This window comes from Pollachius pollachius, assembly GCF_949987615.1.
Source record: "Pollachius pollachius genome assembly, chromosome: 8".
NCBI lineage: Eukaryota > Metazoa > Chordata > Actinopteri > Gadiformes > Gadidae > Pollachius > Pollachius pollachius.
In genome coordinates, this window is record NC_136941.1 from 12,716,054 (window position 1) to 12,739,553 (window position 23,500).

Sequence of the window (23,500 nt, forward strand, 5' to 3'; positions counted from 1 at the left end):
TACTTCATCACAGGTTGACATACTCTCAAGCAGAGGATATTATGCTTATATCTGTTTAGATTTTTCTGATACATAATATGCATCACAGAGTAGTCACTGATCTTTTTTGTCATACCAACATAAAGTATTACAGTTCATCACAATTGATGTTCAGATTAATGGACAATAGTATTTTACATATTTTATTTAATTATAGCAAATTGAACAATAGATTAAAGAAGTGTTTGAAATAGACAATTGTCGAGGTGGTGTTTGATAGAAACTACAGAAATCTGTGGATTATCCAAACAGTATATAAAAGGGGGTTGGTCCCTTTTGGTTTAAAGGAAGAACAATATCCCTGAATACCAAAATTACTATTTACATTACATTTAAAAGCATAGTGCAAAGTGTTCTTAATAAAAGATTCAGTGTATTCATGACTAATGCGGTTGAAATTAAATGGGGCATACACATGAGTTCATGCCATTAATTACATTAAGAGAATTCTGTGAACTAAATTATTTACAGGAAAGTGTTCATAATCTTGTGTTGTAATGACCCATTTCCGAAAACTTGCATCAGGGTCATTACAATAAACAACAAAATCTAAGTTACATGTCAGTAGTAACTTAAAAGCAGTAGTTAGGTAGTATAAAAAAATATGAGCTAACGTAGGCTACACCTACAGCACATTTCCTATGCTCATCTTTAATTGTACAGTGAACACTAAAAAGATTCTGAATAAGAACGATGTCAATAAGAACCACAATTACTAATAAAGCCAGATCGATTTAGAAATCCAGTTTAAGATTCCTGCAGGCTTTAGGCTTGATCATACAGTTAATAAACACTTCAATTTCATAGGGTTGATATGTTGAGCAACAAATATATTGCAAGGTTTGATAAAATAAACATAAATCAAAGTATGCAATCACATTGTCATAAAATAATCCAGAAAATAACTAATTTGAAGCAGTATAAAAAGCACTTTTTCGATTCTTAAGTAAACCAAAACAACGTATAGCAGAAAGTATAGCATAAAAATCCAATCCAAATTCAAACCGACCAAATTAAGTTGAGTTGCTTACGTAGAAGACCATCAGTGTAAAGGCTCAGCTTTGGTTCCACGTCGACGCAACACAATGACAGACACTTCACACAGACACTTCGACGCAGTCGTGACCCTGTTTTGGTTCTGCGTCGGGTTTTAGTGAGCGGACTAATCACAACCCTTTCTGCTGCATCGCCTCGACGCAAGGTTTCAATTTTTGGGAGGCGCACGTCAGGCCCTTGCTGTGTACGCAGGGAGGGTCCGCAAGGACGTAATGGGTCCTTACACTCCCTTGCGTTGCGTCGACGTGGAACCATAACTAAGCCTTAACTTAAAGAACCATAAAAAAACAAACAAACAAACAAACCTTTTAGTAGATGAATAGGTTCCTTTACGGACTTGACTCGGGTCATAATCACACTGAACAAGTGCCTGTTGGCCTTAAAGGCACAGTGCCTCAGCTGCTGGACGAACACACCAAGTCCGGCTCTTTGGATCCTTCCGGCCCGTTGCCGTTCGGCCCACAGTTACCCGTCAGCTCTGGGAAGACGCTGCCCCGGGCACAGGGGCCGGGGGAGCCGGGGGTCGGACTCATTCCCGGCCTCTTGGGGGGGATGGGCGGCGGGTAAGTCCTCTCCGAGCGAGGGGTGAGGGGCGAGCGGATCCCCGGGGACAGGGGCCCCGACGACGGGGACCGCCCCCCGCTGGGCGAGCTCGCCAGGTTGCGGTAGTCCGTCCCGAACGGGGAGCTGCTGATCGGGGCCAGCTTGACCCCGGCCTGCTGGCTGGTGAAGCGGGACAGCACCTGGGTGACGGTGTTGCGCGCCAGCTGCTTGGCGCTGCTGTTCTCCGGCGGGGGCGGGACGGGCGTGGTGGTCGGCGACAGGTCCCGGGGAGACAGCGGGGCGGAGCCGCTCAGCTGCTGCTGCTGCTCCAGCTCCGCCTGGCTCTGGAACTTGTGCCGGGCCGCCTGGAAGCGCTGGGTGACGCTGGCCTGGTAGGGGGACTGGTGCGGGGGCTGGTGGAAGCCCGGGCTGCCCAGACGCTTGGCCAGCACGGGGGAGGATACGGGGGAGGAGGAGAGAGAGGAGGACGCCGTGCTGGAGGGCGAGTGTGGGACGAGGTGAGGCGAAGGGGGGAGGGGCGAGTGTGGAACGCCGTTGTCCACCGCCGCTCCGTTCTCCGACGGTTTCCCCTCCGGGGGACACTCTGCGCCTTTCGGGGCGCGGTGTCCGTTGACCTTTGACACCTGGTCGGTTTGGGAAGAGACGCTCCGCTCTCCGTCGGGCTCCGTCTGAACGGCGGCGCAGACCGCCGGTGCCTTGGGCACAGACTGCTCGATCCCCCCGGCGGCCTCCCTCCCGTCCCCGTCCCCCTCGTCGCCTCCCTCTCCTCCCTCTCCTCCGCCGCCGCCGCCCCGCTCGTCCAGGCGCCTCCTCAGCTCCTCCAGCTGTCTCTCCAGCTCGCCGCTCCTCTCCTCCTCCCTCCGCAGCGCCGCCGCCGCCTGCTCCCGCTCTGCGTCGCAGCGGGCCGTCTCGCTCTCGGCCCGGGCCTCCAGCCGGGCGGCCCGGGCCCGCTCGCCCTCCAGTGCGGCCCGGAGGCCCTCCAGCGCCCCGCTCTCCTCCTGGAGCCGGGCGTGCAGCTCCGCCGCCCGCTGCGCCTCCTCCTGCGCCTGGCCGCTGGCCTTCTGCAGCTCGGCGCTCAGGGCGGCCGAGAGCTGCCGCTCCTGGGACAGGGACTCCTCGGCCCAGCCGGCCGCCGCCGCCCGCTCCCTCTCCAGGCTGTGCACCGTGGCGCGCTCCGCCTCCAGCTGGAGGAGGACAGACAGAAGGCGTCAGGGACGAGGGCGCCGGTGGTTGTATGTGTAGCGTAACCGTCGTAGGGCTCATAGTTAACCATGATGATTAAGCAGAATAAACGGGTTCAAAGTGGCAATTTATCAATTACGTACCACAGGGGGGCGACAGAGCCCTTATTTACAATGCCTGATAGGCGGTGATCATACTTGGATTAATATTTGACACAAATTATTGCGTGGAGTCGAGATGGTTTGTATATAGTGTGTATATGGGTGCCAAAATCTAGCCCTGAAAAGAGTCTTGGCTGAAAACAAGACTTTTGTTCAAGGTTCTTTTTAAGGCGGTGTTCTTTCTGTCTTGGACACACCCAAATGTAGCTGATGCCAGCCTGGACTCAAACAGGTTGTTGTTGCGTAAGCCTGTGTGATTACTTTTAGCACCCGGTGAGTTAGTAGCTCTAAAAATTCTGATGAGGTAGCAAAACATGTAGTACAAAAGATCTGGATGTGATGAATGACTAAACAGAACCCACTGCTGCCTTAATGTGCAATAAAAGAAACACGAGGCAGGAAGGCTGGAAGACTCTTTTTTAGAAGAACAGGGACCTTCAGGAAGTCATGTGTGGGACAGTAAGGGTGTGTGTGTGTGTGTTGGTCATTATCCAAGGCTTTCCTGTGTCCATTAAACCCTATAGCTGCTGGTCAAGTGAACAATGGTGTCTTCCCCTTCTGTTTCCTTTGGAAGTGGGGTTGCATGTTGAAATTGGGATTGCATGTTACTGTGTGGGTGTCTGTGTGTGTGTGTGTGTTAATTTTTGTGAATGTGTGTGTGTGTGTGCGTGTACATGCGTGTCTTTTTATGTGTGTCTGTGTGCGTGTGTGTGTTTGTGTGTGAGCCGCGTTTGAGCGATCCGAGCCAGATCCATCCTGCTGACTTCGACAAAGAGGTCCAGTATGTTGCTCTGTTCAGCAACTGGGTCTTAAATCAAATTAAAGCAGCAATGTGTGAAAGGGGAACAGGGAAGACAGGTGGTGGCGGGACACAGAACCGGACTACAAAGGACCACAGGGGCCCCAAGTCTATTCCACACAGATGTGCGCCTCTGCCAGCGAGAATGTTGTTGTTTTTCACCTCATCTCCTACTTTTTACGATTTGCGTATCTGTCAACTCCCGCTGTCGATTCCATCCTGCATTGATTTTTCACAAACACACGCACCTGCTGAAGCAGCTTGTCTCGCTCACTCTGCAACACGGCGCCGACATCATCACTCTGTGCCAAGTCATGGGCATGTCGACGCTTCTCGCCCTCCAGGTCTGATATCACCTGTTAGTCACACCGACCAATCAATCAATCACATGAAAGAGATTCACTTTTCACGACACACTTTTTTTCATGAACCAGTGCAGCCTGCTTTACACCTCGGCCTGCTTGACGCATAACGAGGTTATGCGTTCTCACAGGGCCGACTGGAACAACAAGCCAACGCTTCTCTTCAACACACCGGAAGCTTTGGCTCAATGAAGCTCTGTTTCCCCGTCCTCAGCCTTGTGGCCTATTTCCCAGAGATAGGCATGTGTGGACATTGTCTGATGTGTAAACAATATGACCGCGGCTTACAAAGAAGCGCACGCAAACGCATGTTGAACAGATCCTCGGGACGGGAGGACACAAAGAGCTGGGCCGGGCCCTGGGTGGTTGGGCGCCACTGTCTCTCTCGTGTAACGAATAAGTAGGGGGTGTGCCTCTGTACTCCAATGCGTTTTAATCATCTAACCTTTCCCTTGTTCCCTCCTCCCATTATGCCCGCCCCCCACTATAAAGCCATAACGTCTGGCTGCAGGGCTAGCGGGTGCTGCAATTAAAAACAAATGAGGCGGATCAATACGTCGATGTGTTTTACCCTCCGGTGCCGCATCTCCGCCGCAGCCAGCTGCCCCATCATCCTCTCCTGCATCCTCTTGCAGTGCGCCATGACCAGCTTGAGCACGGCCCGAGGGTTGGGGCCCACCGCCCCCGCCCGGGGCCGCCCGTGCCGCCCGTGGGGTTGGGTCTGGGCCTCCTGGCGCTCCACCCCCTCGTTGTCCCTCTGCAGGGCCAGGAAGGGGTCGCTGAGGTCGTACTGGCCGTAGCGCTCCTGGATGAACGAGTCCCTGTGCTGGGCCTGAAACGCGCACACACGGTCCCAAAAGGTTTGCCACGCATCGTCGTTGATTTTTGGAGGACGGACAGGCCGACAGAGAAAGACAAACAGACAGATGGCTAGGCAGGCAGAGAGCCAGACAGACGGACAGGCAGACTGACAGGCATAAAGACATACATTAAGACTAGCTCGGGGCTGGTGCTAAAGGAGGAAGCGATTGTCAGCTAGGGTTTGGGTGGAGGCTCTTTCTGTCCCGCGGGGAGAACAGGAGGAGCGCTCCTCTGGGAGCATGTAGAATCTTGACCATTTAACTGCAGGTGTGTTTGGGTAGCAGTGGGTGTGGATTTCCACAGATACTTGATGAGGTTCACTTTTCACACCGTTTTAAAAAATGTTTTAAAATTGCAAAATCCCAACCATAAAAAACAACAAACTGAAAAACAGAGAAAAACAATATATATTAGCACTCTGAAACATAGATGGATTCATATATGGTAGCATTTTGTGTGTGTGTGTGTGTGTGTGTGTGTGTGTGTGTGTGTTTGCGCGCGGCGTGTGTACATGCGCGTGCGTGTCTGTGCGTATGTGTGTGCGCGTGATAAAGACATTGTCAGTGCAAGCACAAGCAGATGGTTTCCTTGCATCCTAAACACAAACATGTGACCCCAGGTCGTCCAACCCCCGCTAGGGGCAGATGTTCTCCCTTCTCTGGGGATACAACAGGGGGATATACAAGGCTTTTGAGGCACAGGCACGCACACACACACACACACACACACACACACACACACACACACACACACACACACACACACACACACACACACACACAAAGAATCCGCAATGCTGGAATGATGCAAATAAATCCCTTTTTTAAGGGTTTTAAGGGTGTTGACTTCAAAGACACCTTTGCTGCCTCCGTTGCGAACTTCCCAAAAGTTTTACCCAGGTTTGTTGAGGCCCATTTGTAAAGGAATGAGGAAAACTGGAAGGAAACACGATAGGACCGAGCTGACCCTTGCCTTGCGGCTGGGATCTGTCAGCAGCGGATCTCATATGCTCCGTGATGGACGTGCAGGCCTGAGGAATGCACATGCTCAGCTGGCTTACACTGTGTCGGCCTGGCTACCATGGAGGTAGATGGCCGTGGAGATGTGAATAGGAGAAGTGAACGGGCTGCCAAGACACCTTGCACGGGGCACTGCTTTTCTACCGCCACACATCATCACCTTCATCAGCCTCATCATCACCACTGTCTCCTCATCATCAACATCATCATCATCACCACCACCACCACCACCACCATCAACATCACCATCATTTCATCATCATCACCCCGATGATCACCATCACCCTCCTCATCATCATCCTCATCACCACCACCATCCCGATCGCCAACATTATCCCCATCATAATCAAATCATCATCATATTCATCATCCCCATTGTCCTAATTTCTCAGAGAAATGTAACTCATCTTACACTCACTTTCTGTCTAGGCTACACATAAATATGCGTGCAATTTGCATTTTTATGGAAAAATTATGAATACCGTGCAGACACACACACATACACACACACACACACACACAGTCTCTTGGGGCATTATTATGGAGCCATACAATCGAGTCTCTCCTTGCACTGAACAAAGGAGCTGGCCCTGTGAGTGAGGAGATTACAGGACACGGCCTCCATTCCTTAGGCCTCTTGCATTGTCTGCATGCCTGACCCAGTGTGAGAGCGAGCACTGGTCTGTGTTTGTGTGCGTTAGTCTTTCTCCTTAGGTCCCTTTTTGTTCCTAAAGACAGGGTGTATGGGTAGGTGAAAGCCTGTTGTGAGGATACATTATTCTGTGTGTGTTTTGGTGCTTGTGGGTGTGTGTGTTTAAGGCCTTGACTCTGGAAATCGGGACATTTTGTTTTGGTTTTCAGGTTCAATGAATGGCTGCATGGCGATTTTAATAAGAGGTTAAACGGACCAAAGCGGCCGGAGAGAAAGACCTGTCCAGTGTGTGTGTGTGTGTGTGTGTGTGTGTGTGTGTGTGTGTGTGTGTGTGTGTGTGTGTGTGTGTGTGTGTGTGTGTGTGTGTGTGTTTCTTGCAGCTAAGGTTGGGTCCCACAGTCTCCTGGGCCTAGCTCTGGTTCTAATGACAGAGTGTGCAGTCCTCTAAAAAAAGGCACAGCGAACACATCCTCTCTGGAAGGCTCCCCCATCCTCTCGTCAACGGATGACTGATTACTGTGCAACATATGCAGTCAGCAAATAAACCAGCACAGATATGTATTTATCCTGTATAACCCAGGGTAGGCAGATTCAAAGGCTCCTTTGCATTTTAACCAAGAGACCTTCCCGAATTTGTTTTCCAATAAATTGTGTTTTGTTGTCACTGTGTTGTGTATATTTTCCTGAAACGTTTTCTATTTCTTTCAGCCAAATCAGTGGGCCCCCAGAGGCCGCCTAAGATCATTTGTTTAGTCAAAGTGCTTTTTTACTCCATTTTAGCTTTAGTCTGGGGGACAGAATGAGTCAGTCAGTAAAACCCATTCAAAGAGATTTGTTCGATTTAGCCACCATGTCCGGTCTTGTCCTCCTCTGTCTGTGTCTGTGTGTCTCTGTGTGTGTGTGTGTGTGTGTGTGTGTGTGTGTGTGTGTGTGTGTGTGTGTGTGTGTGTGTGTGGGGGGGGGGGGTTGGTTACCTTAGTGTGATTCTGAAAAGGGCCAGCAAGTTATCTTGTTACACAAGTCATTTTCCCAGACTAATCAATATTGTTTGGATAGAAAAGGGTAGATAACATAAAAACATCATAAATGGACCGATTGATTTGTGTGTGAGTGTGCTGTGTGAACGAGAGAATGAAAGAGAGACACACAAAGAGACAGAGAGAGAGAGAGGGAGAGACACAGAGACTCTGGTGTGTCCCTCCACACTCTCCTTGAACGTAGGGTATTTGGCATGAACAGCTGGCTCAGGGGTACGTGGGAACAGTCTGCAGCCCTAGTGAACTAATCCACCTCTGGGTAGAGAGTACACAGAGGCAGAGACTGGTCCACATGACCAGGCCTGTCAGATCTGAAAATGCTTCTTTCTACTGAACCAGGCCTGATTGTGTTACACACATCTTCCCCACATCCACAGGTGAGGAAATTAAATGACCATTTTTCAAGTTACAATGCTCAGTCAAAGTTTAAAACACATAAGAAAGTTCTTTGTAGCAACAATTATAGGCCTTTTCTAGTTCAGGAAGAACTTGTGTGGGCTTAAGGTGACCTGCCCATCTCTTCAGCTTTCACCATTATTCAATTAGTTGTGCAAATAGAAAGGAAGGCAGTCCAGTTAATACTCAGTATTATTATTTAGCCATTTAGCAGATGCTTTAATCCAAAGCGAATACATTGTTTACAGAATCATGTCATTAATGAGCAACTGGGTTTTGGCTTCTTGTTCAAGGATTCCTACTACGAAACCGGGGATGGAACCTAGTACCTTTTGGCTGAGAGTCGACCCCTTTAGCCCCTATGTTATCCTTCCCCCCAGGTACCATTCATGCCCAGATGTTTGCCCCTCTCTTCCTATCTGTCTGTAGGGTGTCTAAGCTCTGAGAGTTGAATAGTGCAATAATACTCCAGGCAATGCGTGGTGCCTAGGGTGATGCCCATGACTCCCAAGCAGTTTCCTGTTTACAGGAAGCTGCCATGACTGAAAAGAGTTTCCTATCAGCCAGATTCCATTCAGCAGAAGGGGTAGAACCAGTTCTATGCAGTTTGAGTAGTTTCCTGACCCAGAGAACAAGGGGCCATAGTGATAAACCGAAAGTGAAACGTTACCAAAAATAAAAAAGTAGAACACAAAATGTGCACTTTCCGAGAATTGTACATAGAGCCACGCCCCCTTGCCAAATAAACTCACCAAGATCTCACGCTAATCTTGCCCTGGCATTTCCTGCCAGTAACAACAAAACCCTAGTCATCTGCTACTTATTTCAAAAGGCAAGCCCTACATGGCGGCTAATACCGTACTTGTCACTCCACTATAAAAGCTTCCCCAACAGAACCAATTGAAGCCACCCATTCCTTAGCACTGTCTTGGCTAAGTTTAGGAATTGACATGTCTGCAGTCTGCGCACTATGGGGACCTGAGAACTGGAAGGACACAATCCCAATGATTAGCCCCATGACCACTGTAAGAGAGTCTGGGGAGGGTGTGGTCACAACCTCCTCATGAAGAATGTACTCATGACAACGGAAATTGTACGGTACCTTGTTGTCTTAAGATCCTCATCAGGCACTACCTCACAGGACTTTAATTACATGAATATATAATTTTTTTTTTTCCTTTGGCGGCCCCCGTCAAATTTTAGGTTCCTAAATTGGCCCTCAGCTGTCAAAACTTTGAGAACCCCTGCACAGCAAGTTAAGAGCTTGCCATCGGCGTTGGAGTAACGAATATGTATTAAACAGTATGACGAGTTGTAACTGAAGATACATAAGTAAATTGCACAGAGAAATCATTCATTCACCTGCCATATTTGTTAAGATGAGCGTCTCAGTCTCGAGCGCAAGCTTGTCTCAGTGTCATGGCAGTGTCATGGCAACCGAGCGTCATCGTCTCGGAAGCCTTCGTCTACCGCTGATCACACTACAACGCAAACCCGAGTTTTCACATTTATCCACCTCAGCCTCGTTTTCAGTGTCGGAATTCACCGTTCTAATGCGGATGGAAGGGCTAAAGGGATAAATATCAATGTGTTTGCAGATTTACCTAGGTTAGTGTGGACAGGGCCTAAAAGCGCAGTGTAACCATGAACATTGACTTTGGATAGGACTATTGGTTGCAAGGATTGTGTGGAATGATTTCACAATCATTCAAACTAAAATCTAAGGATGGATTTCTATGTAGCTTCAGCATATGTCCAGGAAAACACAAGCTTTATATTGTAAACATTGTAAAATATTGCCGCAAGAGGGTTTGCGTTTGTGTGAATGGGCACCTTAGGCTCTTAGGTTACTGACCACTTCCTAAATTGCACAAGCGTGACAGAGGGGGTAGAGATAAGGAGTCAGTAAGTATACATCAATGTTCTCAGCTTACTGTCAGAGCAGCGGCCACCACACCCTAAGCCATGACGCCGCATAGATAAGAGGACAGACACCAAAGACTTACCGGTCCATCCTAGGGCAGTACCTTCCAAGCAATGCTAAATGCAAACAGTAACCACTAGCGTGTCTGTTAGCGTGGCTGTGTTAGAATGACGGGTGTCATACTAATGGTAACCATGCTTACTGTTAGCGTGACCGGTGCTTAGAATAACCACGCTTACAGATTGTTAGCCTGGCGAGTGGCGTACTAATGATAACCATGCTTACTGTTAGCGTGGTGGGTGCTAGGAGTAACCACGCCTACTGATTGTTAACCTGGCGCTGTTAGCATGGCAGGTGCTAAAGGTAACCACGGTACTGTAAGCATGGCCGCTGCTAACTGTAGCCATGTTTGTTAACATGGCGGGTGACCTGTTAACGGTTACAATGCTTGTGTAAGCATGGCGGGTGCTAACAATTACCAATTACCATGCTGACTTGCATTGCAAGTGCTCAAAGTGCTTACTTCTAGCATCACGGCATGGAACATTAAAATGTAGGCTGTAGGTAAGGTCTGAGAGTTGTGAAGAGAGAGAACACGAAAGAGCAGTGAGGATTTTGAAGCTAACCTAAAGAACGAGCCCTTCCTCTCTTCCCCCTCCCTCCCTACGTCTCTCATCCGTTGATAAGGGTTGTGTTTCATGCACCAGAGGTGGACAAGCAGGATGGATTCCCCAAGCTAATCAGGGGAGATGATTTGTAAGAAATGAGCCGGGAGCAGTCTAAAATGTAAATTGGCTCATAATAGACTGGATAAAAATGGCTAATACAAAGACAGGTGCAGGCCACCCGAACAGATATAATCACAGTGCATATCACTCACTGATAACTGATGGCAGGCTATGTAATTTCCTCCGGCACCTTAATGCAGGCACTCTTGTTAGCCAGTAAGAACAACCATGTATTACAGCAGTTCCATTTTTAACAGCATTAATATCAGCAGTGATTTATTAGCAATAACATTTGGATAGGATGGTGCTGAAATGCAGATAAGGATCTGGTAATTATAATTATTACAAAGGAAAATATATATGGTATATCACCAATGTGACAGTCAAATATAAACATTGTCAGTGAGTTGAATTTATTACATATAATTAAAGTGTTATCTTTGCTGAAGGATCAAAGATTGTGGAAAAGGCATTGTCCTGGTTTCACCTGACTTCAATCATTCAAGTGCTTTATTTGCTCGGCGCAAATTTTTGCTCAGCAGTTTAGGGGCGGAGCTTCCGGCAGTCTCAGGCCTGACCTTAAAATCCCTAGCCAATCTCAGAGGAGTGGTCCCTTACTCCGCTAGAATAAGACCCCAGAATCCCTAGCCAGCATCACAGAGGTGTGGTCCCTTACTCGGCCAGAATAAACATTGCACCATGTGACGTGTTGTGGTGCAGTGTGTCTGACCATGATGGATGTGTGTGTGTGTGGTGTGTGCTCCCTGATCGAAAGCTAAAGGTCAACCTTGGATCTTGTGGTTGCTGATGCTTCAGGGTGTGTATGGGACAGCGTTGTGTTACAGACTGAATGTGTCTGCAGTGCTAACTTACTACACGGACGATGAAATGCTCAAATTATATTTGCAGATCGGGACTATATATCGCCATACTTGGCCAATACTGCTGTCATAGCAGCACAAATATGCAATCTTATCTGCACAAAACACTGCTCAAGCTATTGTTTATGGAGTATGGAAACATGCCAGCAGGTTAAAAATAGATTGAACCATTGAGTGTTACATCAGATGTAAAAGTGAAGCAGGCGTTCCACATTTCAACCACATAGTGCAAAAGCATGTTCCTCGGTTGTTAACTACACTTGACTCAGAAGTATGTTTGAGAGCAACCTATCAATTTATTTCCCCACTTCACAATCATTGCTCAGTGCCAAGCTCGAATTGACAAGGCTTTCTATTCCCGAGTGAGAGAAGAACATCATACAACTGATAAATAAAAAGTGAGAGCGTATACCACCTCAATCCTTATTATTTTATCATCTCTATCATTCACACATGATTCTAGGGGTTTGGTGAATTATAAAGGCAAAAGTATAGTCACTTCTATTTAAAGAATCATGACAAGTATCGATGACCAGCACAATTATGAACCAGAAGGTGGGGATCTATTGTTTATAGATATTGTAGCAGTACGCCACACACACACACACACACTAACACACACACACACACACACACACACACACACACACACACACACACACACACACACCCACGATAGGAATACGTTGGAATGCTGCACCTGTATGAGGTCATTCTCAGGAATATCCCCTGCGGTGATTGCGGCTATCTGATACCCAACGGACGACTATTTGCGTAGTAAGGACACAATGGCATCATATAGTTGAGGAGACGTCTGCCCTTAGTCGTTACCATCTAATAAGTAACCAGACATTGTGAAAAGGGATTGGTCAGTGTGCACTGGAGGTGCCATGCCGCCGAGGAGCCTTGGTCCAGAGACCGTTTCCACATGGCTGAATGGGGTCGTCCCTAGCAACCTCTAGGCATCCAAAGTGCATTGCCCTGGGAGGATACAGTATGTGTAACAAAACATGTTTTGCTCAGGGATCTCGGGGGTTGTTTATCCACACATCTGTTCTATTCCAATTCAACCACTTACTTGGCAATTTTTTTCAGGTGTTATGTTTAAAACAACGTCACCTGTTAAAGGGCTGTGTCCAAATGAGTGCCAGTTTAGATGTGACCAGAATAGGTTCATTCAAATGTAACCAATGTTCTCTACACGTGACATGTCGATCCCATGCCAGCTGCTTCTTGATAAATGGTTCTCCCCAGGAGTTTAATTATATGTGGAGGAGGGGCATGGGAAGAAAAAGGTCTCCTTTTTTAAGCCATTCACATTGGTTGAGGACGATAAAAATAAAATTGGTAATAAGAGAAAGTACAGCTGGAGCAAAAGAACAGCAGTGTGTGGCATAGCAAGGCAAGAATAGAGGAGCAAAGCAGTAAGTAAGTAAAGACTGTGGAGGGCAACTAAATACACGACTAGGATCACAGCATGTCTCAAATGTCATATTGAGATTATTTAAGTAGATATTACAATGGAAGAATTAATGATTAAAGCTTCAAACAAAAATGGCATCATGGGAGGGCACCGCCTCTCCCTATTAGAGGAAAATCAGCGGCAGTAATCAACCAGTCCCCCGGCCAAGTGGGGGTAGGGGAAGTTAGTGATTGGGGTTTAAAAGTCTGTACATCCACTTCCCTGTAAACATTGTGTGTGTGTGTGAGTGTGTGTGTGTGTGTGTGTGTGTGTGTGTGTGTGTGTGTGCGCGTGCGTGTGTGTGTGTTGGAAGCGAGAGGGGAGGGGGGAATGTGTGCTGGCTGTGTATAGCAGTAAGGACGAGCTAGAAGTCAGACAGTTTGTCCCCGGGGCAATTGTGTGGCACTCCTAAGTGCGCTGCGTAGTGAGTTTTTTGGTCAAGTACTGAATGAGTCAGATCTGGACAGCCGCCATTAGAGATGTGTCTGAGCACGGTATGGTTGAACTGTTTTTCCCAAAGCCCTGAATGACGTCAGTATTCACTTGACACTCAACTTCACTCTAAACTACTCATCGCAGAGAGGGAACAACGGAGTTCTCTTGGGGACACAAACAGGAATTAACTGATTGGTTAGCCTTATCATCCACTTAAACGCTAAAGAGCATACCATTGCAATTGTTTTCTCCCAAACACAGGGCAAAGGGTACATATGATTCATCTGCACTCTAAGGAAATAACGTCTCTAGAATGTTATGGGTTTGAATGAAAAATAAAAGGCTTTAAGGTCATGTTTACAGCCGTCACCGGCCTGGGTCACCAGAATGGCTTCCATTGTCCTTGCTGACAGTGTTTCCTCACCTTCCGGTTCCCGACTTTTTCAACATATGAGCTCATGCAGACATGCCATTCTTCTTTGTTGTTCATTTTGAAGCTATCCTTATGGACGTGAGCACTTCAAGAGGTTTGCATACTGCTATGAAATAAAAAAATGTGTTCAAACAAAGGTCAACTATTGTACAACTTTACTCATGGATGGAATAAGACGTCAGAAAACCCAGACAGGGGAGGCTCACTGAGGTGGCGCTTGTTTTGTGTCTGAGAGCCTGTCTATGTGTGGCTTTGTGTCCTGTCCGTTTTGGGGCGTAAGGAGCCACTTACCCTGAGGGCATGGACCACCGCGTCCTGGGCCTCCAGCTCCCCTTCCAGGATGCTCAGCAGGGTGAGGAGCTCCGCCCTGCTCAGAGCCTCCACGTTCATCGTGTCCTCCTGCACACCGAGTCAGAGACACAGTCAAACTCCAAACGAGAGGAACGACCTTAAAAAAGAGACAGTCAACACGTCTTTCAACCAACAGACGTCGAAGAAGGGGAAGATCTGAATCTGTTTTGCCGTAACATCACACTTCAACATGCAATACATAACAAATTATACTGTAATGAAGCTTGTTTGCAAAACTTTCCATGTAATGATTTCAGTATAATAAGGACCGGATGCTGCTGTAATTAATGATTTGATGATTGATGATTTGATAATTAAAAATACCAGTATGGTTTTACCCCTTTAGAACATAATAAAGGTTAGGTAAATATATATCAGTATCATAAATGTGCTTTTAAATCCCCCTATGAATGCAACCTTCCGCCATACAGCACTCAGCCAGTGACTGTGGACAGGCTTCAAGAGAGAGTGTGTTTTTGATGAACAGAGGAGTGGGGCCATTGTGGGATGGACGGTACAGCTGCCCCCTGGGGTGCCATCTGTGGCCTTTCAGGGAGTCTGCGCTCTGGGTTATAAACAGGAAGTCATTAGCATATCTGAACGTGAGGTCCCCCGGGACAAGACTGGGGATGGTTGTCCTCCTCAAAACCGTGGTGTCCTCCTGAGCCACCCTGTGTGCTGTGGTTTTTGCTCTGATCTGAATACTAAGGACTTCTTACCCCCTGGCTCTTAACATCTCTCGTGCCATGTGTCTCAGGCCTCTGGAGGACACATGGTCCAGACAAATCACAGCTTGCCAAACAGCAAGCTCCCTTTTTGCCCATACATTGGCTCTTTAAGTCATGATCACTTTTTTAATCTCTTGTGGGGTTGTGGGCCAAAGGACAAGAGCGGGAAGATGAACCCAAAAACACAAAGTTATGATGCTGCAAAATGTGGTTAGCATCCATCATGTACATGTATAATATACAGGTCAAACAAACACATATCTCGCTATAATTATATTCAAAAATATATTTTAGATCATTCTCAGAGCAGCTTCTACTCTTCAATGGCAAGGATGATGACATAGAAGTGCAAAGAATACTTTTTGGTGACAGACATCTAGAAAGGTCTCTCCTTTGGAAATCCTTCAGCATTCTGGGGTACACCACACTGAATATCAGCAAGAAACGGTCATCTTGATATCACCATATATTTAAGAGACTCATGTCATAAACAGAAATTCAGTACTTACAGGTGTATATATGTTGGATCTATTTGTGGTTAAACCAATAACTTGGACCTTAGGGTGAATCTTGCAATTTGGAGGTAGATAGAGTCAGATAAACATTGAAACAGCATCACAGCTGAAACTATATGCAGGAGAAATAAAAGGGTAGCCTATTTGCACTGGGCTGCTCATGAAAACTAAGAAAATGAAATTGACATTCCTGGGATGCAAACACCACGGGAATCTTATCACACTTTACCCAACCGGTATGCTCTGTGTGTATTCGTGTGTGTGTGCGTGTGTGTGTGTGTGTGTGTGCGTGCGTGCGTGCGTGCGTGTGTGTGTGTGTGTGTGTGTGTGTCGTTTTCTGTATATTTTGTCCATCTCTCTAGGCAATGTTGCAATGACTTTTTAACTTTCTTTTGTTTTCTTAAAAGAGTAAGAATGAATTTCCGTTCAGGTGGGATTGCACCATCCATCAAAGTCTCGATCAAAGTGGCTGTTCAGTGGGATTCACCTGCCACCTAAGTACAATTCCATTTCATTAAGCAGTCATTCTGAATGAGCAGGAACACAATTAAGCTATAGAACAGAACAAGCGCCTGAAATTGATTTTAGGCCCACATCAATCTAGCCTAATAGCCCATTAATGAAGTCACACCCAGAGATGTTAATAGATCAACGTGCACCTGGAAGCTAAATCATTCACACAGCAATATGGCCTGACCAAAAAACTCGTTTGGCACATTTAGGCCGTTTTACGTATTTATAAACGTTGAAGACATTTCGCTGTGCCAAAGTTTAACATGCTGACAAAGATTGGTGCAAGACAGGAGACGCACGCGTAGAATTTGACAGACATTTTTCTTTGTTATTACATGATCATAGTGTGCTATACTCCACAGCAACGATTGTATAGATAGCCTTCAAAATAAACATACCTTCATGCGCTATAGCTGCATCAAGTTTCCAAATCCCAAAAACGAGGCTCGACACCACTTATGTGAATTAAGGCAACCCCGGTAGCAAAATCAGTGCTCTCGACTCGCGAGGATAGTAAGCACAACAGCCATCCATCGACAAGATAGACAGCCTATCCTTGGAGATTTCTGCAACAATCGGACCAATAGCACGCAAACCCTTCAAAGGGGGGCGGAGAGTGGGCGTTGCTGTTTCCCGAGGGCGAAACCCCTTTGTATAGGATGTTCGGGATCGGTTCTGATCGCGTTAATTCAGCTAGTGGCTCTAGCTTAGCGTATAGCCCAAATATTGCATACGTGTATTATTTGCTCCCCGTCTGTGCTTCGTGTTTTTGTTCTCGATTGTACCATTAATGGTGTTACTGTACTTATATGTTGCCTTTTCGAATGATAACGTTTGTTTGCACACTAAGCATCAAGTCTGAATGGATTTAGCCTTCATCTCCATCTAATGGCCAACGACCACAAGCACAGCTTTTTCTTTTCTTTATCACTACAATATACTTTAGTAGGCCTATACCAGAGAGCTTGTTTTGCATGGAAACCTAAATAATGAATGTGTTTGATCATAAAAGTTTTGATTTTAAACTTACTATACTACTATGTTTTTGAAGGCTACTTGATCTATATTATAATTCCAATAACTTCCAAATTATTGCCCTGACTAACGTCTCTATATAATATTACAAAAGGTTGGATAGTGATACATGCTATGCTAATGTTGTGTTATTGTTTTCCTCTTTCCTTAAAATCACAAATACCATTAAAAGCAGACATTGCTGTACTCTAAGTCCAAGGTAATTGTATCTTTTATTGTGCAAAGATGATAACATTTGCCGCATTCATGACAATTATATGAATCTTATTTTTTATTGAATTTTAAATGATGCAAATATATTTGAAAACGAAATGAGCCACTTAATATTCTTCCTAAATAATTAATGTTTGATCAGAAAAGTTTTGTTTTTAAATACTCACTATACTACTATGTTTTTGTAGGCTACTTGATTTATATTATAATTCTAAGAACTTCCAAATGATTGCCCTGACTAACGTCTCTATATAATATTACAAAAGGTTGGATAGTGATACATGCTATGCTAATGTTTTTATGTTTTCCTCTTTCGTTAACATCAAAAATAACATTAAAAGCAGACTTTGCTTAACTCTCTTTCCACGGTAATTGTATCTTATATTGTGCAAAGATTATAACATCTGCAGCATTCATGACAATTATATGATCCTTTTTTTATTGGTTTGGGCATGATGCAAAGATATTTGAAAACGAAATGAGCCGCTTAATATTCTCTAGGAACAAGCTTCAGTTTGACTGGATTCTTGGGTCCGGGGAAGCCATCCGTCCCTATTTCAACAGGAATCTGTTTTAATGCAAAACAAACGGGATTAGCATTACAAAAATATGTCAAAAAAACAATGCAAAAAATCTCACTATTTCATGAATGTCAGCATCTTACATCAGTCTCCTTGCAGGTGACAAAGCTGAAGTTCTGAAGAATCTCCACCATGCACAACTTCATCATCAAGAGAGCAAACCGCATGCCCACACAATTCCTTGGCCCAGCTCCAAATGGAAGAAAGGAGTAAGGATCCATGGTTTCTCTGTTTTCTTTGCTAAATCTGCAAAGGGAAGTGCGGTCATTAAAACAAATACTAGGACAGTGTAATGGCTATTAGGACCATGTCAGATCTAAACCCATCCTACTGAGGGATTGGTAGTGCAGCTTACCTTTCAGGCCTGAAGGCCTCAGGCTCTGGCCACAGAGCTGGATCCCGGTGAAGGACATACACGGGGACCACGATGGCAGTTCCTTTCGGGATTACGACACCGTTTATCTCCACGGAGGCCTTTGCAATCCTTTCCAATCGATTGCCGAGAGGGAAGAGCCGCTGTGACTCATTGAATGCCATATCAAGGTACTCCATCTGCATCAGCGGTTCGTAAGTTGGCCTGCTCTGGAGGTTTGGATGAAGAGGTCCTTCAATAGCTCACATGCACATGTTGGCTGGGAACATGAATGGAAGAAGTGGGTGCAAAATGATAAACATTGATTTTTTACCTTGTTTTCAAAGGTTTCATCTATCTCCTTTTGCAAGGCTGTTTGGACTTCAGGGTTGGTTGCCAGGTTGTGGGCTAGAAAGCATAGGGTGTTGCTGCTGGTCAGGTAGCCAGCGAAGATGAAGATCATGGCTTGGGATAGAATCTCGTGATCGCTCAGACCTGCAACACAAAGAGCATGTTCCAAAACACCAACTTGCACACTGGGCCAACTGATTTCAATGGACACCGATTCTGTTTTGTACCTTTCTCTGGGGTCCCGTCTTCGTTGATATTCTCAGTTGTCTGGGAATCCACCATTAACTGCATGAAGTCCACTCGATTCTGTTTGTCCAACAGATCAAATATAAAATATATTAGATACATGCCACACAGATTTTGATTGAAGGAATGCCCATAAAGATATGGATTATTGGGGGACATTTTATATATTTGGCAATTACATTGTGTGTATTCTTCTTCCGATCATCTTTGATTTTTTTCAAAGAGCTGTAGAAAAATTTTAGGACATCAGCCGGAAAAAATGACATGTCCAGCTTATCAAACACTGGTCCCAGGAAAGGAAACAGGACTTTAAGGGAGAGGAAATAGAGAGACAAGAGATTATTATGAAGAATAATAATAACGATAAAGTAGTAATAAACTGTTAGGCTGAGGTTTTACCTACCTGTAATCAAAAGCAGTGGGTTTAGAAAGTTGAAGTTCATCATCTTCTTGATGTTAGCCACAAACGGATCAGAGGGTTGATTTAATGAATCAATGTCAACACTGAAGGCAGTGCTGGTGACCACATCCATACTGTACGGTCCAAATATTCTACAAAAAAATAAAAGATGAAAATAACGAACATATCCTACACCAAACATGATTAAAATACATACAAATATGTAGATCATTCAATTGGCTACAATGAAGGATCCGGTTTGTGCTTTATATTTAAAAATATATTCCGAGTCCACCTTACTACCAAACCCAGCCCCCAACCATCCATACTACTCACTCCTGCACATCGATGACCTCATCAGCAGCAACTTTCTGACGAAGATTCTCCACCACATTATTTGAGTACTTTAGCATAATTGGATACATCTGTCAAAGAAATTATAATAATAATTAAACATAACAACAACATTTCCAAATATCTCTGAATGGTAGCCTCATGAATGGTATGTGCATGAATGCGCTATGCCTCTTTCAGACGCCCGCTGGTAAACGATGGAGACAGAGCACTACGGACTCTTTTCCATGCCTCATCCTCGAGGACTGACACTGCGTCCTGCATGGGGCCGTTCAAGCCAAAGTCCTGAAGACAGAATAACACACACACACACACACACACACGGTCAGTGTTAAATTCCTTGAAAGCAGGAAGTCATGATCATGGAATCTATAGGTGTTCTCACTCGTCTGTTAGTGAACGTAGAGTAGCACTCCTTAACCAGGATGGTTTTGATCATAGCCGTGTCCATCACACCCATCACAGGCTGCCGACCGTCGTAGAATCTAACATATGGCACAAACATCCCCCCAGTTACAGTTCTTCACAGGGTCCTTGAACAGTGTACACATATTTTATGTTAAGAACTATAAGTTGATCATATAGAATACACACAATAGCATTTTGTGAATGCTGTACAAGACATAGGCCTATGCAAACACACTTACCCCCATATCTTGCCATACTTCTGGAAGCATTCCATGTCAAAGACGTGTACACCCTATGGCATTAAAACAGAGAGGCAATAAATTAAACACACAGATTAATGGTGGGAGGACTGGTTTAGTGTCGTTCAAGTGTTACATCGCTCACCCTTCTGTACTCCAAAAATGTACCGATAAAGGGCCATGGTTTGGGTCCACGGATGCCTAGCTTCTTAAAGAATCCATAGGGGGCATATCCATACCTAGTGGTTGATGAAAAAACGAAACATGAGAATTAATGATCTCAACTCATGTATTCATTTATAAAAACCCTGCTTTTACAGTGTTGGTTAATTTTTGATCCAGAATAGATACACAACAAATTGCGTGTGTGAAACACTTAAGAGTGAGAGAGTGAGAGTTTGAGAGAGTGATTAGGACAATATGAATACAGTCTCTCATAAGGTATGATTTGTCATATATGTGGCTCGGGGTCCATCAATCAGAACAATAACCAAAGACGTAGGTAAAATTGTAGGGACTGTCTTCACCACATTAGATTATTTTCACTTGCTAACTTGCTATTAGATGAGTCGACTCCCCAAACATACTAAAAATAACTATACGAGCCTATTGAACGCGTAACTTTGCTGTACCGTGCGCATTGGCTTAGTGGATGGCATCCGCCACTGGCAGCACATCGTAGTGCGATAGAGATTTAAATGTCAGATCGATAAACGATGTCTCTCTCAAGCGGAGGTTAAGGGGTACTGGGGTTTGTACGCCATAAGGTGGCGAAGTCACGCCCTTTCCGGTAGAGCCCATGGGACCTATGAGATCGAAAAATATGAATGGGTATCAATGAAGAGAAAGTAATTATTTTCTGGTCCCAGTCTTTATATGCCCCGGATTACACATATGTTGTTTGTGGATTTAAATTATAATTTTTCATGTCAAGAGTTTGACCGTTTATTGTGCAATTATTCAGTTAAAGGCTGTAGAGTAAACACAATGAGAAAGACTACACGTCTCGTATGTGCCGTCACGCTCTCTGCGACTGGCGTGGACAAGACCGACATTCTTCCCATCGGCATAACTGAAACTCTCTACATGCCCCAACTGATAATGGTTTTCACCTCTTTTGATGCTTTCATCCTCCCCTTGGAAAAAACCTAACATTATCAAACTTCATCACGAAAATGTTTAGTTTTCTTTGCATGAAAAATTATCATTTAAATCCACAAACAACATATGTGTAATCCGGGGCATATAAAGACTGGGACCAGAAAAATAATTACTTTCTCTCCATTGAAACCCATTCATATTTTAGACTGTAATACCTTGAATAAAACTAGAAGATTTTTTGTTGTAAACATTTGGGATGACTCAACATAATATATAAGGTCCAGTCGTTTTTAGATATTCTAATGCGGACATTTTACATGATCTTTTTGTTTAAAATGTTGATTTATTTACTGGTCACTGACCAACTCCTAAAACCTAAATACAAAAATATCCTAAAACTACAAAATTGAACCAACAGCTTATAAGTAGCCGTGGTAATAATCAACTAAGCTACTGTTACATAACCGTGTTGCGCAATCAAGATGTTATCGATCAGATCTTTTAATTGAAAGTGGTGCTAAAGAAGTGCAATTCAACTTTGAAAGACAATTTAAAGTTGAAGCGTGAGAATAGTAATCCAATATGTACACTTATAACAACATTGTAACTGCTGGTATCGCAATATTAGTTGATGTTATTATTTGTGCAAACACAACCATGAGGAAGCAACTTACAGCGCGAGGAGGGCAATGCAAATACAAATCAAGGTCCAGCTCTCAGCGGAGAGGAAAGGTAAAAGTCCCATGTTAAAGATCAACTGTTGCCAACTGTGACCAAGTGCACTAATGTTATCTTGTTACCCTAGCTGTCTTTTAAACTTGTAATTTGAGGGCGGGACATGTAGGCGTGGCTTATTTACCATTCCGCCCACTCCCAATATAACTGTTTGTTTACCTGTGTTCGGGAGATGCTTCATGAACCACCTCCAGAACGCACGCTTGTTTGCCTTGTGTCTCTGTTAGAATAAACCACGTGCTGAACATTTACCACTCTCCGAGTCATCCTAGCCCGTCAGGGCCGTACCACAAAGGATCTAAATAGTTTCTCATCAATTGACCATTGTGCAAGGGGGGGAAGTCCTGAGGCGAATTTCACAAAATCACCTCCAGGAAATTGCATCTTCTGAGGACCCTCCTCCCACCAACATTTCACAGACTCTGGATTCCGATCCAGAGTCACCCCATTAACACCAACAAAGCTGAGTATAACACAAATATAACCAACAATGACTTGGAATCACTATTATTTTCTTTGTATGATTTGCGGATACAATTCAGATGTCATTTATATTCCCAACCCTGATGCTGCGCCCATTTTTTGTATGATTACTCACAGAACAGTGACCTAGAGGATGACGTGGACGCAGCGGACACATCCACAAAGACTCCGACTACAGCGGATCCCTCCTATCAGAGCCAACGAGTGAAGTCGTTGGAGCGCGGGGGGTTCACCTCTAGGGTGTGCCCAGTCGTGGTCATGGTGAAGCAAAGAGAACTCCACGGCCATTTAGAGGAGGTGATCCAGCTAACAGGATACCAGCCACCAATCAAATAATCAATATTTGTCAAATGCCTTGCATTTTGTACATGAAGTTCTATCATTAACATTTGCTGTCCTATAGCAATTCATGTGCATTTTGCTTACATAAAGTTATGTGAGTCTTTCAGCCTCAAAGGGGGGAATGATGTAAATTATTTTAGTCTATGCTATTTCTGATGACATGTTTCAAGCTAACAACAGTTATGAATCGTTTCTTCACCACATAATGGACAACACCATATAAGGTTTTAATGATTTTGTATATAAGTTAAAGACTACAAACATGGCCACTTTGCCATTTCCGTTTAAGCCAAGACAGACCAAAGGTTTACCTGGGTAAATTAGAACATGTAGGCGTAGCCCATTTACCATTGCGCCCACTCCCAATATAACTGTTTGTTTACCTGTGTTCGGGAGATGCTTCATGAACCACCTCCAGAACGCACGCTCGTTGGCCTTGTGTCTCTGTTAGAATAAACCACGTGCTAAACATTTACCACTCTCTGAGTCATACCTAGCCCGTCAGGGCCATACCACAAAGGATCGAAATAGTTTCTCATCAATTTACCATTGTGAAAGGGGG

The 23,500-nt window shown here is 44.9% G+C and overlaps 2 protein-coding genes across 2 annotated transcripts; both read right to left on the minus strand.

Moving 5' to 3' along the window:
* Nucleotides 1-202: 202 nt before the first annotated feature.
* Nucleotides 203-16,636, minus strand: cttnbp2nlb (CTTNBP2 N-terminal like b). The gene is made up of 5 exons (XM_079741724.1): nt 16,497-16,636; nt 14,283-14,390; nt 4,735-4,995; nt 4,050-4,157; nt 203-2,843 (listed from the first exon to the last, which is right to left on the minus strand). The coding sequence occupies exons 1-5, from the start codon at nt 16,500-16,502 to the stop codon at nt 1,491-1,493; spliced, it is 1,836 nt and encodes a 611-aa protein (XP_079597850.1). The 5' UTR covers nt 16,503-16,636; the 3' UTR covers nt 203-1,490.
* Nucleotides 16,637-17,376: 740 nt separating this feature from the next.
* Nucleotides 17,377-22,185, minus strand: LOC307079682 (cytochrome P450 3A30-like). The gene is made up of 13 exons (XM_079742156.1): nt 22,053-22,185; nt 20,423-20,516; nt 20,278-20,330; nt 20,016-20,115; nt 19,802-19,915; nt 19,613-19,701; nt 19,280-19,428; nt 19,056-19,183; nt 18,858-18,936; nt 18,614-18,774; nt 18,283-18,509; nt 18,011-18,173; nt 17,377-17,914 (listed from the first exon to the last, which is right to left on the minus strand). Exons 1-13 carry the CDS (start codon nt 22,121-22,123, stop codon nt 17,834-17,836), a joined length of 1,509 nt encoding a protein of 502 aa, XP_079598282.1. The 5' UTR covers nt 22,124-22,185; the 3' UTR covers nt 17,377-17,833.
* Between the last annotated feature and the right edge of the window lie 1,315 nt (nt 22,186-23,500).

Coding starts and splice junctions, on each gene's coding strand:
- cttnbp2nlb (XM_079741724.1), bottom strand. Junction 4,996..14,282: donor CGGTGGTCCATGCCCTCAGG/GTAAGTGGCTCC, acceptor TGCGCGTTTCAG/GCCCAGCACAGGGACTCGTT. Junction 4,158..4,734: donor CGGAGATGCGGCACCGGAGG/GTAAAACACATC, acceptor TGTGACTAACAG/GTGATATCAGACCTGGAGGG.
- LOC307079682 (XM_079742156.1), bottom strand. CDS start 22,123: ATGGGACTTTTACCTTTCCTCTCCGCTGAGAGCTGGACCTTGATTTGT. Junction 19,702..19,801: donor CCAGCGGGCGTCTGAAAGAG/GCATAGCGCATT, acceptor TTTCTTTGACAG/ATGTATCCAATTATGCTAAA. Junction 18,937..19,055: donor GGAAGAAGAATACACACAAT/GTAATTGCCAAA, acceptor TTGGACAAACAG/AATCGAGTGGACTTCATGCA.